This window comes from Stegodyphus dumicola, chromosome 5 (genome assembly GCF_044657685.1).
Source record: "Stegodyphus dumicola isolate Sdum_Otavi_A_Nest chromosome 5, ASM4465768v1".
NCBI classification, from domain to species: Eukaryota; Metazoa; Arthropoda; class Arachnida; order Araneae; family Eresidae; genus Stegodyphus; species Stegodyphus dumicola.
Window position 1 is genome coordinate 56,889,425 of NC_140772.1, and position 23,847 is coordinate 56,913,271.

At 32.0% G+C, this 23,847-nt stretch overlaps 1 protein-coding gene across 1 annotated transcript in view; it reads left to right on the forward strand.

Annotated features, from left to right (window-relative positions):
• Positions 1–23,847, forward strand: part of LOC118188008 (katanin p60 ATPase-containing subunit A-like 2) — a 102,536-nt gene that overhangs the window by 61,750 nt on the left and 16,939 nt on the right. The window contains exons 8-12 of the mRNA XM_085817809.1: positions 3,124–3,222; positions 3,323–3,386; positions 7,663–7,781; positions 17,050–17,132; positions 19,377–19,484. Of these exons, the coding sequence (XP_085673935.1) occupies positions 3,124–3,222; positions 3,323–3,386; positions 7,663–7,781; positions 17,050–17,132; positions 19,377–19,484 (473 nt within the window). The remainder of the gene's footprint in view (positions 1–3,123; positions 3,223–3,322; positions 3,387–7,662; positions 7,782–17,049; positions 17,133–19,376; positions 19,485–23,847) is intronic.

Below are 23,847 nucleotides of genomic sequence, written 5' to 3' on the forward strand. Positions count from 1 at the left end.
TTCATAAACTAAAACTAATAAATAATAAGTAAATAAATAAATAAAATAAGTAAATAAAAGTCTCCAGTAAATAAAAGCATAATAAGTAAATAAAAGCTTACCACATTCCCTCTGAAACTATGAAATCCTTCCCGAGGGAGGAATTTCCCCTTAGTTGAGAAACTGTGGTCTACATGTTTCCAAAGTTATCATTATTTCTGTTTTATTCTTGAAAAGAAAAAATAATGAAAATTTGGCAAAAATGGTATTTTTAATGTATTCAGAGTACAGTAGAAAGTCCAAAATATAAATTAAACAAGAAAAAGTATAGAAAATGTTGATAAATACTAAAACTTGAATAAAAGTAGTTTTTTATATTCATAAACTAAAACTAAATACATAATAAGTAAATAAATAAAAGGCTGAAACTATGAAATCCCTTCCCAAGAAGGAATCCTCATTAGTTGAGAAGCTCTGGTCTACATGTTTCCAAAGGCATCATTATTTTTGTTTTAATCTTGAAAAGAAACGTAATAAAAATTAGACAAAATTGGATTTTTTTTTAAAAAATTTATTCAGAGTACAGTAGAAAGTCCAAAATTTTCATCCAGTATCCAGACCTTTAAACCATTAGAACTTTTTTAATTATTTTTTCACCTTACAAAGTCTATGAATGGAGAGTATAATACTCAGAAAAGACAAATATGCAATTTTTCTCCTAACTAACTGAAATTCCTGCCTGTCACCTGCAAACACCTGCTAGCTGGAGAAACTAACCTGCTAGCTGCAAACACTGTGGCCAGTGACAATACATTGATTGACGTTCACTGTGACCACACTTTCAGATTTTGAATGCTCATGAAGGGGTAGTATATTTTGATCAGACCTAAACATAAGTAAAGATGTAAGACATTACTGGTTTACTTTTGTTGGAACAGCAGCAGCGAAGAACAAAAGAATTAGACTCCAAAAAACTTAAATAAACATACCAAACTGCATTCTTCCTTTCTGGTTTGATCTAGTTTATTAATTTTGCAAGCTATTATTATTACAATTATCTTATAAAAAATTAAAATTAAAATTTTTGTATTAAAAATTTTTCAATTCTAGAGCTGCAGCAGGATCTGCAAAATGAAAGCATCTTTTGATGTCAATCAAGCAAAAAGTGGAATTGCTAAAAAAATAGTTAAAAGGATATCTGTCTCATAATTATATGATGAGTGTAGCACAGCAAATTCAGTGGTATTTGACAGAAAAAAAAATGTTTTAAATCTGTGGATTTTGACTCATAATAATAAATAATGGGAAAATAATTCATTGTGCTAAAAATGACGATTATGATAAAGTGATTGAATGAATGAGACTGCATGGCAGAGAGGTCATGCCACTGAAGGAATCAATGCTAATGCCTCAAACCAAAGTGTTTTGTGAGGAAATAAGCTTAAAAACCTTGTGCACATATTTGTCAGGTTGGTTAACCAAATTTAAAAATCACTTTTGCATGAAATACTTAAAAATTTCAGGTTAAAAAGCTTCAGCTGATAGTTTTCGGATAAATTCTTCAAACTCATTAACAATGAAGAGTTAGATCTAGAGCAATTTATAATGCTGATAAAACTAGTCTTTTCTGGCAATATTTATCCCAAAGTATCTTGAGGACTTCAGCAGGAAAAACCCTACTTGATCTCAAGGATTCCAAAGCAAGATCATCATCCATCATGTTATCATCAACTGATCAGCATCCGTCATTCCGTCATCTTATCATTCAACTAAAAAACATGAAAGACAAACATTAGTTAATTATTGGTTTGAAAAATCATTTCATACTGAAAGCTTGGCAACACTAGAAAATATTGTAAAATTTGTCATAATTATGGGCAATTTTGAGCTCACACTCAAGTTTTGTAAATGATAATGCCATGTTCTTATTCTTTACTCTGATCTGTACATCCATTATTCAGCTAATGGATATAAGATTCTATGCCATCTGAAATGCAGATATGAAGACTCTTTCTTAAAAATTTATGAACAGTTGCAAAATGATTCGAGAATTCTTTTTAATATTTTAACATAAAATCTTTTGTGTGAAGCATTGCATAGTAATGGGAAGACATTCTGCAGATATCTTTTAAAATGATCAGTATAATTTATTGCCAGTTAGCATATTTCATGATGATTATGATGATGATAGCCATGAATTTGAAGATTTTAGGATTTCACAAATAAAAGGCAAAATTTTTTATTGGTAGAATTTGTGAAAAGATGCAAAGAAATAATAATAAAAAAATAAGATAATGTAACATTAGTTTTCCATTGCAATGACAATGCTGTAATCATGAATCAACTAACTTACAGCTGAAGTAATTGTTTTTATATTGTGCTTTATAAATCCAGAAAATATTCCTAACAATCAGAGACAGCAATAGACAATTTGCTGCCCACAGCAATTTCTGCTCTTCCTAAATTCTGCCAGCCTGTATCTCTTTAGATTGTAAAAAATGTTCTGCTCCTAAATTCGGCCATGGATTACACTGGCTCTGGCGCTGATGGAAAGTGATGAAGAGGTTGTTAAAAATGAAAAGATTTCGATTGACCACTTAAATGGGAATTCTTGACGCAGCAGTTACAGACATTGAACACTGGAACTTTTTAACTGAGTAAAAAATTATATCTACTTCTAAAAATTATATCTTCTAAATTAAGGAGAAAGTGTTAGCACATACTTACAGAAAAAAATGAAACAGCTTATATATAAACAATTGTTTAATAAAACAAATAAATAAATATTGAGGGGTGAGGGTAAATTTTAATTTCCCTAAGGTTATAAATGCTTCTTTATTTCATACACAACTATTTAATCTTTTTTATTTTATATTTTCTATATATCATCTTACTAAATTTAAACTGGTAATCTAAAATGCAGAATCATTGAAGTCCTGATGATTCTAGATCTCAGACTTTGTATTGTATTTATAGAAGTTTAGTAATTAGTTTGGAATATATGATAGCTTAGTATAAATAATTATATTTATCACACAACCTTCTCGAAATTGTATCCATCATTATGTTGCTGAAGTCCCAATTTTAATGATGTGAAAAGTTTGTATATAAAAAGTTTGTTTGACCTTTTTCATTTTGTATTAGGATATAAAATGCCAGAATTATTCTGCTAATTGGCACGATATCATTGGCCATGAAAGGGCTAAAGAACTGTTAAAGGAAGCCATTGTTTATCCTGTGAAAGTAAGATGATTTTTTATAAAATAAGCATCTTCTTTCAGTTTGTTTATAATGTATAATTTTATAGCTTGCTGTTGTTATATGAAACCTCCTCTGCTTGCAGTATGGTCAACTTTTTACATCAGTCATGTCAACTTGGAAAGGGATTTTGCTGTATGGGCCACCTGGTATGTTTACTCCATGTGTAACGTGAATACAAGTCAGTTTTTCTTAAAAAGGTCCTGTCCAGTGTTCCCTCTAATTTTTGATTATTGATGTACAATTTTATTTTGATCTGTGCAACTTTTTTTATCACAAGAAATGTGTGTATGGCTTTTATTTTTTCTCCCACTTTAATATTTAAATTAATTTTATTTTAATAACATTCATTATTTTCAAAAACATGCATATTTTAAAAACTGTTTATTAATTATAAAAATTAATGCATTAATATGCATGTAAACATAAAAATTATTTGCTGAAATAAAGTTTAACTATAGTAATAATGTTCAGATTTATTAAAAATAAATAAATAAATACTGCATTTATATAAGTATACATGAGATCTTTTCTCTTCTATCTTTAAAATTTAACCATTAACCATATATCTGATCCAAATTAATATTGTTTCCACTACTTAAATATGATTTTGCATAAACATAAAATGATCTTTCAAATGATTCCTTTTTGTTTATTTTTTATTAATTCACTAAACTGAAAACTTATTCACAATTACTACTAGATAACAATATTGATTAATTTTAAGTTTGGAAAATGATTCAGCTAATCTTTGGAATATGGTAACAGGTAGTTTCGCGACATTTTGGTAAGGCGATAAAGGTTACTAGCTAGGACTTTAGCAGTGTACATGGATAAAGTCAAGAGTGTGCACAATGCCATTTTTGTTCAATTCTGGGATGTTTTTGTAAGTGAAAATAGGTCGACGTGTACATGGATACTGTGTGTATGCAATTCTTAAAAACGCGATAAGCAGTGGGCGATTCTACACTTTCTCCCAATTTCGAACCTAATCTTTGTCATGATTAAGCACTTTTGTTCCATGGAAAAAAAAAAAAAAAACTAGCAGGTTGCTGTAGCAGGGTTGGTCGCCAAAAAATCGCCAAGTTACCATAATCCGAAGATTCACCAATGATTCATTGTGTAATGAAAACATTACCATACCGAAAAAAATTTATAATCAGTTTTAATTTTTTTGGACGCATGTAAGTGTATCAGTGGTTCTAAGTGGTTTTATCATTGGATTCTAAGTGGATTCTAAAAGGCATGTATCTTAAGGGAAAAAAGTCATTACATTATATCTGTTAATGTGTTACTATATTTTATGCATAATTTTTCATCTAGTTCTGTGCCATTATTGAAATCATATGCACTTAACGCTGTCTAATCAAACTGCTCATTCCTACACTTCACGGCATTACTCCAACTAATGTTGTTGTGATTAATATATTGTTTCTTAAATTCATTAATTTTACCATGAACAAACTGATGTGCATAAAGTGATCTGCACTATTGAAAAATTTTGCACAATGTTGCAAGTTTTTCAAAAATATCATTCATAACATGCAAATATATTTGAAATATAGTAATTTCCCATTTCTGTAAATAGTATTTTGAAACAGGATTACTTGCTTCATCTTTAAAATATTTAATTAATGTTTCCTAACTTTTAATTACTACATTCAGTACAAAATGTCTAGGTAACCATCTAACTTCATTTAATGATTTAAATGTAATAGTATCACTTTCTAAAGCAATAGCAAAATCTTTGAATCTCACTTTTTTGCAGATTTAAGAAATATGATATGTATAATTCTCATCAACTTTCAGTATCTTTCATTAATTTAATTTCTTTTGAAACATAGCAAATACCAAAATCTTCGAGATGTGCAACACAGTGTTGTCAAACAAAATATGGTGTTTTTTTTTTTAGTACTGCTGTTACCCCATTTATCTGACCTAGCAAAGCAGCTGTCCCATCAGAAGTAAACATAACTATGTTTTGTAAATAATAATAATAATAATAATTATTATTATTATTATTTATTTATTTATTTTATTTTATTTTATTTTATTTTTTTTTTTGTGTGTGTGTGTGTGTGTAAAATTCTTTTATTGCAGAAGCAACTGAAAAAAGATTCAATCATAAGATTTTAATTGAATTATTCCAGCAAAAGTAATTTTATACTGGTTATTATGTTGGCATCTAAATTTTAAGTGTAATATTAAACATTTGGTGGTAGAAATGACAGCACTTTTGTCAACAATTAATGTGGAAGATTATATTCCTTGAGTTCTTTTAAAGATGTGAAAGCACAGTCCTTTGCCATTTTTCTGGGAAATTTAGCGTATTTTGCCATATGATCATTTACATCCTGGAGAGCAAAATGTTCATTTTGATTGCTAGTAATGCATTATCAATTAATATTTTCACTTTTTCTCTCATAGTCTTGTTAGGGCCCTATTCCTCAAAAGCCAGTGCACCTCTGTATGTAAAACAAATTGCTTTTGTTTACTGCCCATTTCTCTGCATACAAACTATGGTTTTGTACAGACTGAAAAATACTTCAGTTGCTTCTGCTCCCTTGAACAAAGAAATTCTTTTGTTCAAGGGAGGCACCTTTATAAAATTTATTATTTTAACTCCATTATCTAAGACAGACTTAAAAATCAATTGCATGTTTTTCCGTACAAGCATATCTCTGTGAATCATACAGTGAACCCATGTTACATTGACAGATACTTTTTTAACTCAGACCAGAAGTCTGCTGTATTTTCCTACTATGGCAAGTGCTTCAGCACTGCACATCCCCACACAGTTTTCCCAAAAAGCATTGTTTCCTGTGACATAAAAATTTACCAGTTTAAAGATTTCTTCTTCCATAGTCCTTTCTAGTTCCTTGGGGAGTGTTCAGTGACTTCGTTTTTGTACTTATATTTTGCAAAACAAATTAATTGTGCAGCATTTTGGCAGTCAGTGGATTCATCCAACTAAAAACTGAAAAACTTACTTTTTTGTATTCCAAACTTATTATAAATTCACTTTCTACTTTATCTACCATTTGTGTATTATGTGACCATTTTTTGTGTCCAGAGAATGGTATTTGATATATCTGTTGCTTTTCCTTTTAACCAAACATAATGCCTATTGTATCCTTGATTGTTGGAACAATTAACTCCTCAGCAATTGCAAATGGTTTGCTAGTTTTAGCTATACAATAGCTCACTGTATAAAAAATATTTTTTTTTTGTTTTGTTTTTTGTTAATACTGTAAAAGTAGTTATAAAGTTTTGATTATATCTCAAATGGCATATTTTTTCCTGAAAAATTCAGTGGTTTTATCATTGGATTCTAAGTGGTGTCTAGATGCTTCTGTAGTTTATTTGCAGACTCATTTAATAGTACTGACAGAATGCATCCAGCCCTTGGTTTATCATCTTCAGTCTGTACAAAATCATAGTTTATAAACTCGTTGTCAAATTTATGAACTCATTTATTTGCTTTTACTTCTTTATATCTCTTCTCTTCTTTTTACTCTGTAGAGGCAGAAGCCTCTAAAAGTATTTGGTCAGTATTCAAAGTTAAAGCAACTGAAATCAAAGTGTTTTTCTTCATGGTCTGTTCTCCCCCCCCCCAATTATCCTAACAATTTTTGAGTAAACGTAAAATTTTTAATTTAAAAGTGGTCCATTTAACACAACTGCTAAGTTAAATATAAATTTTACACCAAAATAATAATTAAACTCACAAATGGGCTAAATTGATGATAAGCAGAATTTGCGATCTTATCTTCACGTGCATCTTCTTGGGGAAAAGTGATGTTACTGTCTGTCTACCAGGAGAATTGTTCTTGCCATTATATCTGGTGCTAATTGGTGGTAGTCACTTTAGAAATTGGGCTAATATATTTCAAGTGGGTATGAGCCAAATGAATGTTTTATCATTATTTTGTTTTTGCAGAACATTGGCTAGATAGAGAAAGCCAGTTTGTTGTTAAATCTGTTAAGATAGCAAACTGAAAAGCAATTCTCCAAGACACCCCTATAAAATGTATTAAACTTGATTTCTACAGAACAGACAGTATGTGATGATGTCCGAGGCATATCTGGATGCATTTCAGAACAACATTTTTAAAGATAGAGGTCTCTTTAAATTTGTTGTTCTAAAAACAGAATAATCTGTTTGGAATTTAATAAAACTTCACAATTTTAAAAATAAAATTTTTTTCTCAAAAAGTTTATCAATGATGTATTTATAGTCAATTAAATTTATTTGCAATTTTTTCATCTACTATGCAGCTCCAATGCAATTTTTCATGACCCCTATTGTGGAAACAGTTTGAATACCACAGTTCTAAACTATGTTTATCTAAGTTAAATATGAAGAAGATTATATTTTTTCTTCATTGATTGTTAAGTTAAACATTTTTAGTGAAATATTTTTAGGTTCTGGTAAAACTATTCTTGCACATGCTGCTGCATCAGAATCCAGAGCAGTGTTTTTAAAAGTATCTGCATCTACATTGTTAAGTAAATGGAGGGGAGAATCTGAGAAATTAGTAAAGGTATATCAATAAATCAATTTATTGTTATTATAAAATTCAGTTTAATAAAAAAAAGTAAAAAAAAAAATTCTGTTTAATTTTTTATTGTGTCTTTAAAATGTGATATGCATGTATTATATCTGTTTTTCAGTTACGGGGGATATATATATAAATTTCTCTGCCAGTTATTAAAATTAATGCTTGCAAATTATTAGCTGTTAATATTACAAGTTTATATTAATATTTCAGGCTTTACTACTCCAGTTCTAATATATTTCTTAGTTTTGATATTTTTTAGTTGGTTACTCTTAATCCATACCTACTACAAGGAAATTTTACCTTATACCATTTTTTCAAGTATATAAATTAATTTTGAATTATTTCCTATAGGAGGTAACTATAAAAGTGGGCGTACTTGAACTAAGATATCATTAACTAATGTTACATTTATATGCAAGTAAAATGATTGCAGCTAGGGATGTATCAAGATAAATAGAGATGTTTTGCAATGGGGGTTTCTAGCAATTCTTTCTCCCTTTGCCTCAACTTATTGCCATATTGTGGTTAACATTATAATATAGCAGCTATCAGAGTCAACTTTTGATGGTAGATTCCTTGACAAGCTCAATTTATGGCATGGCTCATTATAGTAAGCATGCATGTTTTCAATTAAGTAGAAAGTGTTATTGAGAAAATCAATATCAGACTACTGGTCATTCAGAGTTATGCGCTAGGATTTAATATGTGATATTAATACTAGATATCTACATCTAGCTATAAAGTTTCTTCAATATAAAGTAAGACAATTTTATGAAACAGATTCAGCACTGGGAATAGAATGGTTCTGCAATTACAAAATTTAATCTTTATATGATTCACATGATGCAGAAGTCTGGTTTATAAAATATTTATCTTTCTTTCATATGTTAAGTAGGAAATTAGACTTCATAAATTAAACATGATAGTTCCAAGTAATCGTATGTGTGAAGTTTTACCATCAGTTTCAGTAAAAATTATAGATTTTTTTTTCATTCATGTATGTTGAAAAGTTCCATAAGTCAGGTAAACTTATATGCTGTAATGAAGTTTAAAAGAAATCTTGCCGTTTTTGAATGAAAAACCAACTTCATTAGTCAAAACTTACAGAATAATTGAAAAATGTTTTTAAGCGCGTTCATCGTCTGCGGATAATCATCTGTGGTACTTTACATTTCTTAGTGGAATTCTTTTGGTAGCGTAGCAACTTTACAGTCTTAAATTCCTTCCCTCATGAGGAACTTTTTGAAGAAAAGTTTTTTCTTTCAAATTGATGGATCTTTCAAGAAAAATTTCAGTTTAAATACATTATTTTTTTTTACAAGAGAAAGATGTTCAAGCATATCTGTAACAAATACAATTAGATACCTGACCAAATGAGTACAAATACTTTAAAAGAAGCATTTTAAATAAACATATAAAATGTAATATTCTAATATTAAAAAAATTTAAACAATGAAGTTTTAAACTTCCTAGAATGTACTTTTTTAGGTGTGAGATGTTTGGATACAACGACTTAAACTGTCAGCATTTTGATGGTGCTTCCCCTTTCTATGCGCAACTTCATAGTTAAAAGGTTGTAAGATCAAAGCCCATCATAATAGTCTAGAATTAGTCCCAGTGTTTTTATCCAACCATACTAGAGTATTATGATTAGTCTGAATAATGAACTTATGAGGTCCATCTAGGTAGAATTTTAACCTTTGTACTGCAAAGACAATGGCAGCAGACTCCCTTTCTATTTTACTGTACTTCTGTTCAGTAGGTGAAAACTTTTTGCTAAGAAATATTGTTGGATGTTCTTTACCTTTAACATTTATCTGTGATAATATAATGCCAATACCAATATTTGAAGCTTCACACTGAACGATAAATGGCTGAGAAAAGATCGGACTGTTTAAGACTGGATTTTGTGTTAACCGTTTCTTGAATTTATCAAAAGCGTTTTGGCAGTCATCAGTCCAATTTATGGTTGATTTGCAAAATTTTCCTTTTAACAAATCTGTCAGTGGTTCAGAAATCACAGAAAATTCAGGAATATACCTTCAATAATTCCTCACAAGTCCTAAAAATGACCGGACCTGTGTTTTCGTGGTAATGTTCAGGGAAGTCCTTTGTGGCTTGGATTTTTATTTCTGCTAGTCTTCTTTGACCTTGTCCTACTACATGACCTAGATATTTGATGGTCACAAACTGGCATTTCGAAGGCTTAATATCCAGTTTAGCAGTTTTCATCTTCTCCAAAATAATTTCTAAGTGCTTCAGATATTCTTCCCAGGTTTGTGAAAACACTGCAACATTGTCAATATAGGGTACAGCAAATTCTTCACAGTTTCTTAATAATTCTGCCATCAAGCGCAAGCGGTGCACTTTTTAACCAGAAAGGTAAGCTTAAGGGTTTAAATGTTTCAAAACTTGTCACAAAAGCTGCGTAACGCTGGGCTTGTTTAGTTAGTGGGATTTGCCAGTAACCTCGAGTAAAATCTAAAACAGTTATATATCTGGCAGATGACACTTTTTCCACTAAATGTTCAATGTTTGGCAAAGGAAAATATTGTGTCCTAGTTGCCTTATTCAAGTGATGGTAATCAATGTATGGTCTTGCCTCTTTTCCAGGAACTTCAACCAGTATGAGTGGAGAGGTAAAATCCGATTCACTTGGTTCTACAACTTTAAGTTTTATCATCTTTTCTACTTCCATTTTTAAAATCTTGGTTTGCCTGGCAGATGTCCAATAAGGTTTTGCGCATATTGGCCTTTCTGCTTCTAATTCTATATCATGTTTGGTACGATTTGTACATCCTGGTTCATTAGAGATAATATAGGAATACTTGTATATCAACTGCTTTAAATCTTTTTGTTGGTCTTCAGATAATAGTGAATTCAACTGGATGCCTTGCAAAACTTCAGACATTTTAGTGTCTGCGCTATAATTTAGACTCGGTATTTCATCTTCATACCCATTTATCCTGTCTTCTAAACATAGCAAGTTTATATTTTCTGCTCATTGAAAATACGTTTTCAGTATATTAATGTGGTACACCTGAGTTTTATTTTTCTCAGGAAACTCGACTACATAATTTGTCTCTGATAATTATTGAACTATTTTTCCAAGACCTACCCATTTAACTGATAGTTTGTTTGGCTTCGTGGGAGCTACATCTACAATTAAGTCTCCTTCTTGAAATTTACGTTCTACCGCTGTGCAATCATACCAGAGTTTTTACCTTTCTCTGGCTTCTTCCATATGCTAGACAGCTAGTTCTTGACATTTCCTCATTCGATTCGTTAGTTCTAAAATATAGTCCACTACTGTATTTTCTTCCTCTTCTTTACCAGATAATTTTTCGTACTAATTTTTTGTACAATAGCATAATTGGAGTTCTTAAGTTTCTGCCATGAACTAATTCTGCGGGCGAGAAACCGGTACTGTCGTGAATAGTGGTTCGAAGAGCAAATAAAGCCTGAGATAAGGTTTTATCCCAGTCCAGACCAGATTCTAGACATAGGACTCATAAAGAATTCTGTTCAAAGTTCTATGCATCCTCTCTACAAAATTGCTTTGTGGGTGGTAAACAGAACTTTGTGCAACTTTAATTCTAAATTTTTCTAGGAAATTCGATGTCAGCACATTCGTAAAAGGTGTAGCTTGGTCAATTTGGACCTCCTTTGGAAATCCCATTCTCCCATTCAAATTTGAAGTAAAGCATCAACGATCGTGGTTGAACAAAGATTTGCGACAGGAACTGCATTCGGATATTTTGAAGACATGCAGATTGCAGTTATAAAATATTTATTTCCTGAAGGTGTCACGAACAGAGGCCCACAAGCTTCAACGTTTATTTCTGAAAATATTTCTGTGATAACAGGGACAATTTTCAAAGATGCTTTCATTTTATCTTGCAGCTTTTCGATTCTTTGACATTTGTCACAAGTTTTAACAAAATTCTCGACATCTTTTTAACAATTTGGCCAATACAAATTTTTGAATAATCCATCTTTGGTCTTTGTTGCACCAAGATGGGCTGCTGTTTCTTAATGTGAAATAGTCATCAAGTATTTCCGATATTTTTCAGGAACAACAATCAATAGTCTTTGTGTTCCATCATAATCTTCTTCTTCTTTTTTTTTTTTTTTTTTTGAAAAAGAGCATTTGTCCTTTCAACATAGACTTCATACTCTTAGAAGACTTTATTTTAGCTTCTTCATAAATCGGCTTCAATTTGACGCTCTCCTTCTGTTCTTGTATAAATATTTCTGGAGAGACTTTTATCAGATCTAATTCTGAACGTTCATATTTCACAGGAGGCAAACTTTCATTTTCAGTCAATGTGTCTTTGTTATTAAGTTCAATTTCAGAATTTAACTCATTTTTGAGACCAGATTTTCCATTTCTTTTAGTTGTCGCTGTTGAGCACAAGTTTGTATGACATTTATCATATGAATTTGAACTTCATCTAGTTTTGTTTCTTCAAATAATGTGGCGGTTTTGTTACCTAGAAGATACCTTCCTTGATCTAATGAATCTCTTAAGACTGTAGCCTTTGTTATTATGTGACCAAGATCACATTTAAGCTCTACATCAACCAAAGGTAAGCACACTGGATGTTCTTCCAGATGTTTTCGTATCCACATGGTCTCACCCATATACGTGGAAGGCTGAGCATACTTTTGGCAAATAAAATCCAAAGTAGCACCGGTATCTCTAAGTATGGGCATTTTATAGCAATTTACTGTACCTAGGCTGGTATATGGAGTCATAATATCCTTAAAACTATTTTTGGAAAAATCATTTGAGGGTACAGTTTCATTGCATGCAACAGTTTCTAAATTCTTCTTTATCACACTGAGGTCGAAGATGCAAGTACTATCTGCATTCATAACAACGAGGTTGTCTCCTTTTCTCAAATTCCCTCTCATGAATTTTATTAGTACATTCTGTCCTAATTCTAGGTTTAGGGTCAAAATCTTTTGAGATTTCTTTAGGATTATGTCTATTTTGATAACCACTTTGCATTTTGTTCACATTTTGATGACTTTCTTGAAGTTTCAAACCTTGTTTTCTAGGATTTTCCCCCTTAAAGCTCTGTTTAATACTCTCCTATTCTTCTATTTTTTCTGCTAGCTCATGTGGAGATTTTAAATTCATCCATTGGTCGAGAAAATGATCCTTTACTTCCATGGAAACCCTATATTTAAATTGCTCGGTAACAATAAAATCTTTCAGATTTTCAAATGTCTGAATTTCTAAATCCGCAATCCACTCCAAAAAATAACTATAAAGTTCATGAGCATAATTTCTCCAAGATTTTTCAGGAGTTTTTTTATGTCTATAAAAGCATTGTTTCAGCTTTTCACTGTGAAGTTTATATCTTCTTAAGATTAGATTTTTCACATATTCGTACTTATTCAGATGGTTCTCTGGCTAACATATTGGAGATTTTGGTGGGTAAAACACCCAAGTGATAAGCCACCCAATCTTTCTTAGGAACCTGAGCAATTTCAGCTTTTCTCTCAAAATTGATCAAATATAGTCCCATTTCATCCCTTTTTTCATCAAACTTTGGAGTAATTTGTGACAACTGGATTTTGTTGCTTGACTCTACTATATTCACTGTTTATTCTCTATCTCGTATTACTTGATTTTCAATTTCAAGCCGCTTTATTTCCAATTCATATGCCCTTGCTTCTCGAGCCAGACTTTCTTCTCTCGCTTTCTGAGCCAGGCGTTCTCTCACTTCCTGAGCTAGCCATACTTCTCTCGCTTCTCGAGCCAAGCGTTGAGCAATTATTCAGTCTAGAATTAATTTAACTTCTTCCTCATCGTAAAACTCACTTTCAGTGATTATTTTTTTTAATTTCTGGGACCTTACTAGTTAGCAGCACTTCCTCGCCTAATTCTTCGGCTACTTCTATTAAATCTTGCATTCTACCATTGGCAAGAAATGATATGTTTGGAAATAGAAAAACTCTTCGACAATATTTTGAAAATTAATTTTAAAAGGCTTTTAGTCCATATTCAAAAATTCAAATCAACTTGCTCAATCTAACCTTTTTTTATTAGAAATTCACAATGTATTTTTTAAAATACATTGTGTAAAAAATGACACAATGTATTTTTTTCCCTAAAACACTTAATGCAATAAAACGTATGTGCTTTCCGATAAACAAAAATCTGCGAAGTTTGCTCTTAATAAATTATACTAGAGTAAATAAATAAATAAAAAAAAAAAAAAATTCAAGCCTCTAACTTGATTCACACAGCAAAATCCTTGAGATTTGCGACTCTAATGCAAAAGCTCAAATTTCATAATAGAAATATTCTTATATTAATGTAATAAATTTGCCACTTTAATACGAAAGCTCAAATTTTATAATAGCAATATTCTAATATTAATGTAATAAATTTGTGACTCTAATACAAGAGCTCAAATTTCATAATAGAAATATACTAATATCAACGTAATAAATTTGCCACTCTAATAAAAGAGCTCAAATTTCATAATAGAAATATTCTAATATCAACGTAATAAATTTGTCGCTCTAATACAAGAGCTCAAATTTTATAATATAAATATTCTAATATTAATGTAATAAATTTGCCACTCTGATACAAGAGCTCAAATTTTAAAAGAACATTAAATATTTTGACACTTTAATCCAAAAGCTTAAATACATAATATAGTTCTATTAGTTTAATTCAATAATAAGATGCAACATTTTCATACAAAATGGCACAATATTCATTAAAACGTATACTCACAAGTACTGTATTTTCTTTTCTTTTAAATAAACACTGGTTTCACCTTTCGATCCCAGCGACTACCACCAGATATTTATTCTTGTATACATCTGTAATGAAGTTTTAAACAAATCTTGCCATTTTTGAATGAAAAACCAACTTTATTAGTAAAAACTTGCAGAATAACTGAAAAACATTTTTAAGCATGAGCATCATCTGCAGTAATTTACATTTCTTAGTGGATTTACGTTGGTAGTGTAGCAACACAAATACGTTACAATGCTTATACTTAAATTTTATACCTAAATGTATGCATCTTATTGTTTAATTTCTGAAACCATAATGGACATTTTACTTACTGTACTTTCTGCCCAAAGGAACTCTGAAAAGTTAGATGTTGTATTTACAAAACTAGTGCTCAAATGAGCAACTGGTGCTTTACCACTAATGCTGAAGTTATTTTAATAAAATTCTCCATTATTTTGATAAACCCTGTTATTGCAAATAAATGTCTAAAGAAAATATATACACTATGTGCAAAACTAAGAAAATTTGCATATTATGTCGAATTTCTAAAAACTAATGGACATATTTCAATGAAATTTTGTATGAATTTTGGCATTTATAAGAGAGAAAGAGATGTAACATTAAAAACTTTATTTATGCATACATAAAATGTATGCATGATTACCAGTAAAGCTCATAATGCAAGGTTGTCCAAAATCTACATTTTGATATTGAACTGGAAATGAGTCTAATATGGGGCATGGTTCCATCTTACAGCCAGACATATCATGCAGCATGATGACATACTGTACAAGAGGCAGTTGAGGAGTCTCTGTGGTAATCATTTCCACTCCTGTAGCAAGGCAGTTTTTAACTCTAAGATGGTTCTTGGACAGAGATGGTGAGATGAAATTGCCCTTCCAAGACTGCTCTAGCCATGTGGCAAATATCCTCACTTTCTAGGTAATCATCAACAAGCTGAGTTCCAGGTAGATCAGGGTTGTCATCCATTAACAGGAAAACCCAGGACCAACTGTGCCCCTGAAATGTCGAACATAGGACTCTTAAGATATCTTCTCTATACCTCAGGAAGCCATTGTCAAATACATGCAGGGGTGTGAAGCTGTCGAACGTAGTGCCTCCCCAAAACATTGTGATGGTATCGTGTTAAGGCTGTCTCAAGATACAGATACACTGAGAGTCTCTTCGTACTGAATCTTGACTATTCTGCAAAAAACATAGTACTGCTGTGAAGTTTGGTCCAAGATGCATGTTGTCTACACCACACTAAATGCACTCTTCTTTGTGCTGCAATGAGCAGGACAGAAACAGCAGATCTTCTGGCATATAACCCTATCTTCTGAAGTCTTTGGGCAACTGTAGACTTTGAAATTGGGTTCCATTGGCAGCATACAGCTCATGAGAGCAGTGAAGCTGTAGCAGTCCTTTGTTACTGCGCTGAAATTGCCAAATAACGATCCTCATTTGCCATTGTGGATCTTGGTTGAGATTGCCCAGATCTTCTTGATATGGGTCCAGTGTTCTGAAACTGTTTCTGCAAATTCAAGATGGCACTGAGCGTTATATTGAACTCTGTAGCCACCTGCACGTGACTGACTGCTTCCAATCTACCAACAATTCCCCATCTCATTCATACATTCATGACTACTCTTATTTACCTGATACTTTATAAAATTTACCCAGCTCTTGCAAGAAATGGCTAATGTCATGAAGGTGTACAAGCACAAAAATCGCCAAAAAACCTGTCTTGCACTTATATCCCCTCTACAATCATAGCTCCACAGACATGGGTGTGCTTGCTTATATTTTCAAATCTGAATATTTTTATAATTCTTCTATAGGATAATTAGTACATTTGATTCAATATTCATAAAAATAGGCATAATTTAAAATCTGTTTATCTTTTTTAGCAATATTTTAATGTTTGAATAGCTTGTATATTTATTTTGATACTGTGTCTTAAACACAGTTGTTTCTTTCTTCAAATTCTTTTCGTTATGAGTTAATTGTTTTTGTCTTTGATCATGAATAATTAGAAGATTTTAAACATTTAATCGAAGTATATTTTAGTTACTGGTTTTGTTTGTTCACTTCCTCAGAATACTCAGAAAATTTCAGATTAAATAATGCAAAATTGTTAAACAGGTCAAGTTTCATGATTTTCTTTTGTAGAAAAGGCAAAATTTCTAGAGAAATTGGCAAGAATAAATAAAAAAAAAGCAATGCATAATGCACTTCCTATTCAAAATGCATAATAAGTAACAAATCCCCCTCCCGTATTGCTTAATTTAAATATGGTTTTGTTACTGTTATTGAATATTTTGAGCCAAAAATTTAATGACTTATGAGATAAATATTAAAAATATGATGAGTATATTTCTCTGAAAATATTTACTAATTCATTGCTACAGAAAAAAATGTACTCTTATAATAATATACATTTGCAGAATTCCCCCCTAACTAAAAGAAATTTTTCATTTTAAGGTATTGTTTGATTTGGCTAAATATTATGCTCCATCAGTGATATTTGTAGATGAAATTGATTCTCTGATTAGTCATAGATGTGGGTAAGTAATTTTGAAAATAATCTGCTTTAATCTGTTGTAATTATAAGAAAGCCAACAATATACTGTAATACCTCCTGTAAGGGACACCTCTATTAAAAAGACAATTCTGTTGGTTTTGGTCCCTTTGGATAGGGGACCTTAATGTATTTACCTCTTATTAAGGTAAGAAATAAATAAAAATAGAAATAGTCTTTGTTAGTATTCTTTTGAGGTTTCAAAGATGAGTTTGTGCTCAGTGAAAGGTACTTTTGTGACAAGGAAACAATGAAGTGAAAAGCTAATCCCTCTCTTTTGAAAACTGCTTTTCAGTCGGGAAAAGGAGAACAATACATTTGGAAAAAGCAAGTTAAGGTAAAATTAAAAGGAAATCTCTTATTCACAGACTTCAATGCCCAGATATTTTTGCTACAGTTCTCAGTAGGAGAAAGAAAAGAGTGTTAGCAAGTTGTATATCAATCAAAGACAGAAGCTAATGAGAAAGAAATGGTGGTAAGGCAATTGGACCACCTGTCAAGAACAGAAATCTCACAATGTGAACAGTGTGAAAACTTCTGTCATTTTTTGTTTTTGCTAGTGCAGAGAAGTGAAAGAAGTATAGTTTTGTTCTTGTGTGTTATTTTTATATCTTATTTATCATGGCTTCAAAGAGAAAAAGATTAACCTTAAAACAAGAAGTCACTTTAATTCATGTAGCAGAAACTGAAAAGCTTAGTTTGAGAGATTTAGAGCAGAAATTTAGAATAAGTAAAAACCAAGTAAGTCAAGTGCTAAAGGATAGAGAAGAAGTAAAATTACTATGGATTGCTAATTCAAATGAACATTACAAGACTAAAATTTAGAAAAACTGAAGCAAGTGAAATTGATACATTAGTGTTCAACTGGTTTTGTTCTGTAAGAGCAAACAATATTCCTGTAAGTGGGGTATTATTGCAAAAAAAAAAAGCAAAAGAAGTTGCAGAAAGTCTGGGACTACGGAACCTTAAAGTATCAAGTGGCTGATTAGACAAATTAAGCAAAGACATAACATTACTTTTAAGACTATTTGTGGTGAAGAAAAATCAGTAGACGTGCAACATGTAACAGACTGGATAAGAAAGCTAAATGAAATTTGTGAAGGATATGAGGCTAAAAACATCTACAATGCAGATGAAACTGGATTATTTTTATCAAATTTTGCTGAATAAAACTTTATGCTTCAAAGGCGAAAAGTGCTCTGGTGGTAAAAGCTCCAAGGAATGTCTTACTGTGTTACTTTGTTGTATCATGGAAAGAGAGTTTGAGCAACTACTTGTAATTGGAAAAGCTAAAAATCCAAGATGCTTCAAACACATCAATCCAAAATCTTTACTGGTACATTGGCATCACAATAAAAAATCAAGGATGAAGCAAAGCATAATTTTAATTGATTGCTCGTGGTCTAAAACAAATTAGAAGATTCTCTTATTTCATGACAATTGGCCAGCTCACCCACCAAATGCAAAACTGAAATCAATAAAATTAATGTTTTTCTCGTTTAATGCAACGTCAATATTACAGCCTTTGGACCAAGGTAGAGTTGGAAGCTTTAAGGTTGATTATGGCATGGTTTTTGACAAGCTGCTTACAGAAAAAGCGATTACCTTGCAAAATGTGTCAGTGTATTAATTATCATTCTGTGGATAACAAAAGCTATTAAATTCATGTCAAAAAGGTATGCCCTGCACTGTTTTAAGAAACACAGGCTTCCAATTGAAATTTCAATTTTGAGTGCCCTTAGTGAAAATACTATTGAGGAAAATGACTTGTTAAAATCAGTGGCAATGCTCAAATTCAAGAGTATTTAGGAATCTATTAACACTTGTGTACTATAGACATCATTTATGACATAAAATCTTTTATTTCAACTCTAGTTGATCATACCCGTTTAATGTATTATTTTCAATAAATTTATGTAAGTACAAAACTCTGTTGTTCATTTCATACATTTTTAACTAAGCATTTTCATTTTTCATTAATTTCAAATTCAAATCAATACCTGTGACTGTGTTACTTACTTGTATATCATTTATTTAAAACTTGATACAACCTGAATTTCTAATTAAATTGTATATTATTAGTATGTACCTTCTGGAGAAGAGACGCCTCTATTCAAAGGACAAAATATCTGGTCTGGTGGGTGTCCCTTATTGGGAGGTGCTACTGTATAACAAAGAAGGAAGGGCTAAAATGAAATCAAAATGCTTACAAAGGATAATTTTTTTCCAGGGATCATGAAGCTAGTAGAAGAATGAAGACAGAATTCTTTTTACAAATGGATTGTTTGGCATCGTATGACAAATTTGTGTTGTTTATGGGGGCTTCAAATATGCCATGGTAAGTTAATTGTAGTTGAGTAAATTTTATAATCTTAATTTTTAACTTATTCAATTTCATATTATTAGAAGATTTATTCTGTAACATTCTGTCCTGATTGTCATTGTGTTAACTAAAAGATAGTAAAACAAAACTTTAATAATACAAACCTCTTGCTAGTGCATAATGACAGAGCCATGATCCATTATAATGGAGTGTTCACTAAATGGGAGGGCACTAGTCTTCAGCTTTAAGGGTCTTCATAATGGACAGTATCCACAAACTGTCCATTATGAAGGTTCAGATATGTAAAGATATGGGAATGAAAATCTGAACATCAAATTAGTTATGGTGTGAGCTTTTTAAATTTTTACACATTTTGTTAAAATTTTTTATTTATTTATTGTTGAAAATATTTTTGTTCATATCATCATTTAAATTAACAAACTAAAAATCTCAGAATTTTGCTGTTTACACTGTCAAATAAAGTGAACAAAAATAATCTTTTAAATAAGGATTTTTAAGAGAATTTCTGATTTTTGGGGTGGGTTTTTGAATATCGCTCCTTTTTTGACTATTTGATTATCATTATTTTAAAATTTTGACATCTAAAAAAGCATCTGTTATAAAATTTTAAATACTTCACAAATTCTTAGCCCTCATTTAAAACAGCAGTGAAAAAGGTATTAATTGGGGGGATGGTTTTCTACAATTTTTAGAAAGTATTATGCAGACTTTTAAGCAGAAAGGAAAGCTGCAGTATTTTCTTTGGTGTCACATGATTTGCTTGGAGTTTTAAAGTATTGCTGGTTTTATTTGTTTAATTAGCAATTTCCCTCTCTTTGCTAGAAAGAATCATTTTTGATGAAATTGAGTTTGCTATAGAAACTATAGAAATTAAGTTTGCTTTTTGCCATTTTATAAATGTTTCTCTTCCCCCTTTTCTCTATAGATAGATTTTGTATTTACTATTTATTTTCTTTTGTTAATCTCAGAAACAAAAAAAGTTTAACAGTTGATTAGAGTTTAAATTTATTTGCAATAAATTGTGCTCTGCCATTTTTAAATTTTCCCATTTTATAATTTTATGAGTTAATATACTTTCCTCAGCATTTCATTTTAAAAGCTGATTTCCTTAATTTTATTGTGAAACATAATATTATATTACTTTTATAGAACTTTAAAATTATACCATCCAAAAACGTATATGTTATAAAAATTTGAATTTTCTTAGATTATAAAACAAACCCTTCACTCTCTTAAAAAAAAGGATAATAAAAAAAATATTAATTGGGCAGCTTTCTTGATTTTTTTAACTAGCTGCTTGTGTAGCCAGCCATTGAGCTGCCATGTGTAACTTGCCAAACAGCACTTGCATGGCAGATACAATAATCTAGCTTTTTAAAAAAAAAAAAAAATCAGAAATCAGGCATACATTTATCTTGAATTAAGTTTCAATAAGGTCTTAAAAAATTTGCAAATATAACACTGATTTTTGTTGTTTGACTTCTAAATTAATAAGGTCTTAAAAGTCAGTAGCTCAGTAGCACAAAGCTAACTGGAAAAACATCCTAAGAAATAGAGAGAATGCAAGCATTACACCATACAAAATAGTCAAAGTCTAGTGTATCCGTGGATTTTTTAGTGACAGTTGATATACGCTACCCGACATTGAAAATGCAACACCAAGAAGGAGTGGATTGAAAATTATGCAAATTTCAGAATAGATACACATCATTAAGTTATGCGAGTGATGTGAAATGCACAGCTCTCCAGCGTACGTTGAATAAGATATAAGGACAGGAACCAGCAGATTGTTCAATTTTCGTGCCATAATTTCTGCTAGGGAAATCATTGTAGAAAATTTGTTCTTGTCTCCGAGGGCATGTGTAACAGCAGAGAATGCCAGGCTGTTGTCAACGGAGGCAGTTCCATGAGACAGACAATTTTTATGAGGGGCATGATGATCGAACTCAGAAGGGCAGGTTTCTCGATACGGCAAAACTCAGCTGACACACCCCTGGACTTATCCACAGTTCACCAGCTGTGTCAACAATTGTTGGAATAAGAAAATGTGGCAAATTCAAGGGGTGCTACTGCAGCCACAGTGATGTCAGCACTCGTGGATTGAAGCGGTGGCACACCCACAAGCCACTTTTACCTCTATTTGGGAGCATGTTCAAGACACCCTAGATGTTCCCATACTGACCAGAAGCCGCCAATGTCTGTAATGGTACTTGGCTCGAGCAATATGCTCGACAGAATGACACAAGGTCGTTTTCTGTTTCTCCAGTGATAGTCGTCATGTATGAGTGTGGCATCGATGTGGAGGCAGGTCCAATCCGGCAGCATTCTGAAATGCCTCACTGCATGACAGCGTGGCATCATGATTTGGAGCCCAATTGTGTATGATTCCAGGTCACCTGTAGTTTGTATTCAGGGCACAATGATGGCACAACGATACATGAATGATGTGCTGCAGCCAGTGACAACCCCTACCTTTAGAGAGTGCCCAATGCCCTTTATTAACAGGATAACACCTGACCACACACTGCTTGCAATTACTGTGCAGGGTGTACAGGTGCTTTTCTGACCACTGTTCTTTCTTGATTTCTCACTAATTAAACACTTTTGGGCTGTGATTAGATGCCATTTGCAGACCTTGCCATTGCTATGTAAGAAGCCAAACTGTGGCAAATGGTTGACAGGGAATGGAGAGCCATTCCTTATCCATCCATAGTCTCATTGATTCTGTACCTAGATGTGTCTTTGTGTATTGCTGTCCAAGGTGACAACCAGTGCCAGATTAATTTATAAGTTGAACAAGCTTCAGTTTTGGGCCTTTACTTTCCTGGGCCCCCTTCAAAAAATTGTAGCATATCCCATATAAAAAAAAAATTGACTCGTATCCCTCATAAAGGGCCCTATATCTCAAATAGCTTAGGATCTCCTCAAATCTAAATCCGGTCCTGCCTATAAGTAAAAGTAAGCTTGAACTTTCGATTATGTCAAATAGAATTTCCGATGCAGGAGCTGCCAAAGGATCTGCAAAGCGAAAGCATGTTTCGATGTCCATTAAACAAAAAGTGGAACTGCTGAAAAAAATGGATAAAGGCATGAAGAAAGTGACAGAGAAGTGATTTATTTCTCTAACCATTCCGAAATCTGTTTATCAATTTCACACTGCTCTGCAGAAGGGAGGGGCAAATGTCGCGACGCGCAATGAACTGGAAGTTGATCTGTCAGCACTATCCTCATCTTCAGGGCAGATGTTTTTATTTTATTCGGCTTATAATTCCTCAATAAATGAAGTGTTTCATCTCGATGTACTCTGATATAATTTAAATCAATTTCCTCGTCATTATAAATATCACAAATACACATCAAATAGTTTTCTGGTTGCAATTTTATAATTTCGACTATGCGTAATGTATGCTTTACGCATGCGCGCATTGAAAGAAATGTTTAATAAAGTAAACAAATAAATATTAAGCTTTTTTTTTTTTTTTTGTAAATTTTGATACCCTTTAGATCATAATTGCTCTTATTTCATAAATTACGGTTTCATATTTTTAATTTTATAATTTCTGTATGCCATCTTACCAGATTTAAACTGATCTATAATCCGGAATCGCCGAAGTCCCGACAAGTCCGGATTAAAGATTTTGACTGTAATAGGAACACCTGTGAAATAATTGAAAATATTTGTGACGTGGGATAGATGCATAAAGGTCATGGATAGTATTTAAAGGAATATTAAGCCATTCCTCCTGCAGAGTGGTCTCTAATTCCGAAAGTCCGGATGGAGGTGGAAATGGGAATGAAGTTTGGACTCCAAATATGCCCATAAATGTTCAATAATATTCAAGTACAGAGATTGAGGGGGGTCAAGCGAGATGTTCAATTGCATCATCATGCTCTTCGAACCATTCTTGAATACACCTAGCAGTGTGGATGGAGGCATTGTCGTCTTGAAAAAAGCAGTCGCTTCCCAGGGAATACAGTCTGGACAAAAGAATGCACATGATCCCCTAGAATGCTTAGATAGTGATTGAATGTGATCTTCCCATGCAGAATAACAAGTGCCCCAAGACCATGCCAAGATATCACATCCTATACCATAGGTGGGGAACCTGCGGCCTCCGCGAGGTTCTTGTGCGGCCCTTTGCCATCTAGTACAAAATGGTAGAGTTCGTTTCAAACAACTATTGGACATCAACGCCATGACAGTTGCGCGAAAAATCCCACCAAAGACAGTCATATTGTAACATGACGTCAGAATACTAGTCTGAAACGGACTCTAACACGCATGAGCGAGGCTCTGGCCCACAGCTAGCAGCGCCAACTACCTTGTCTAAGAAGTAAAAAAAACTCAATTTCAGAT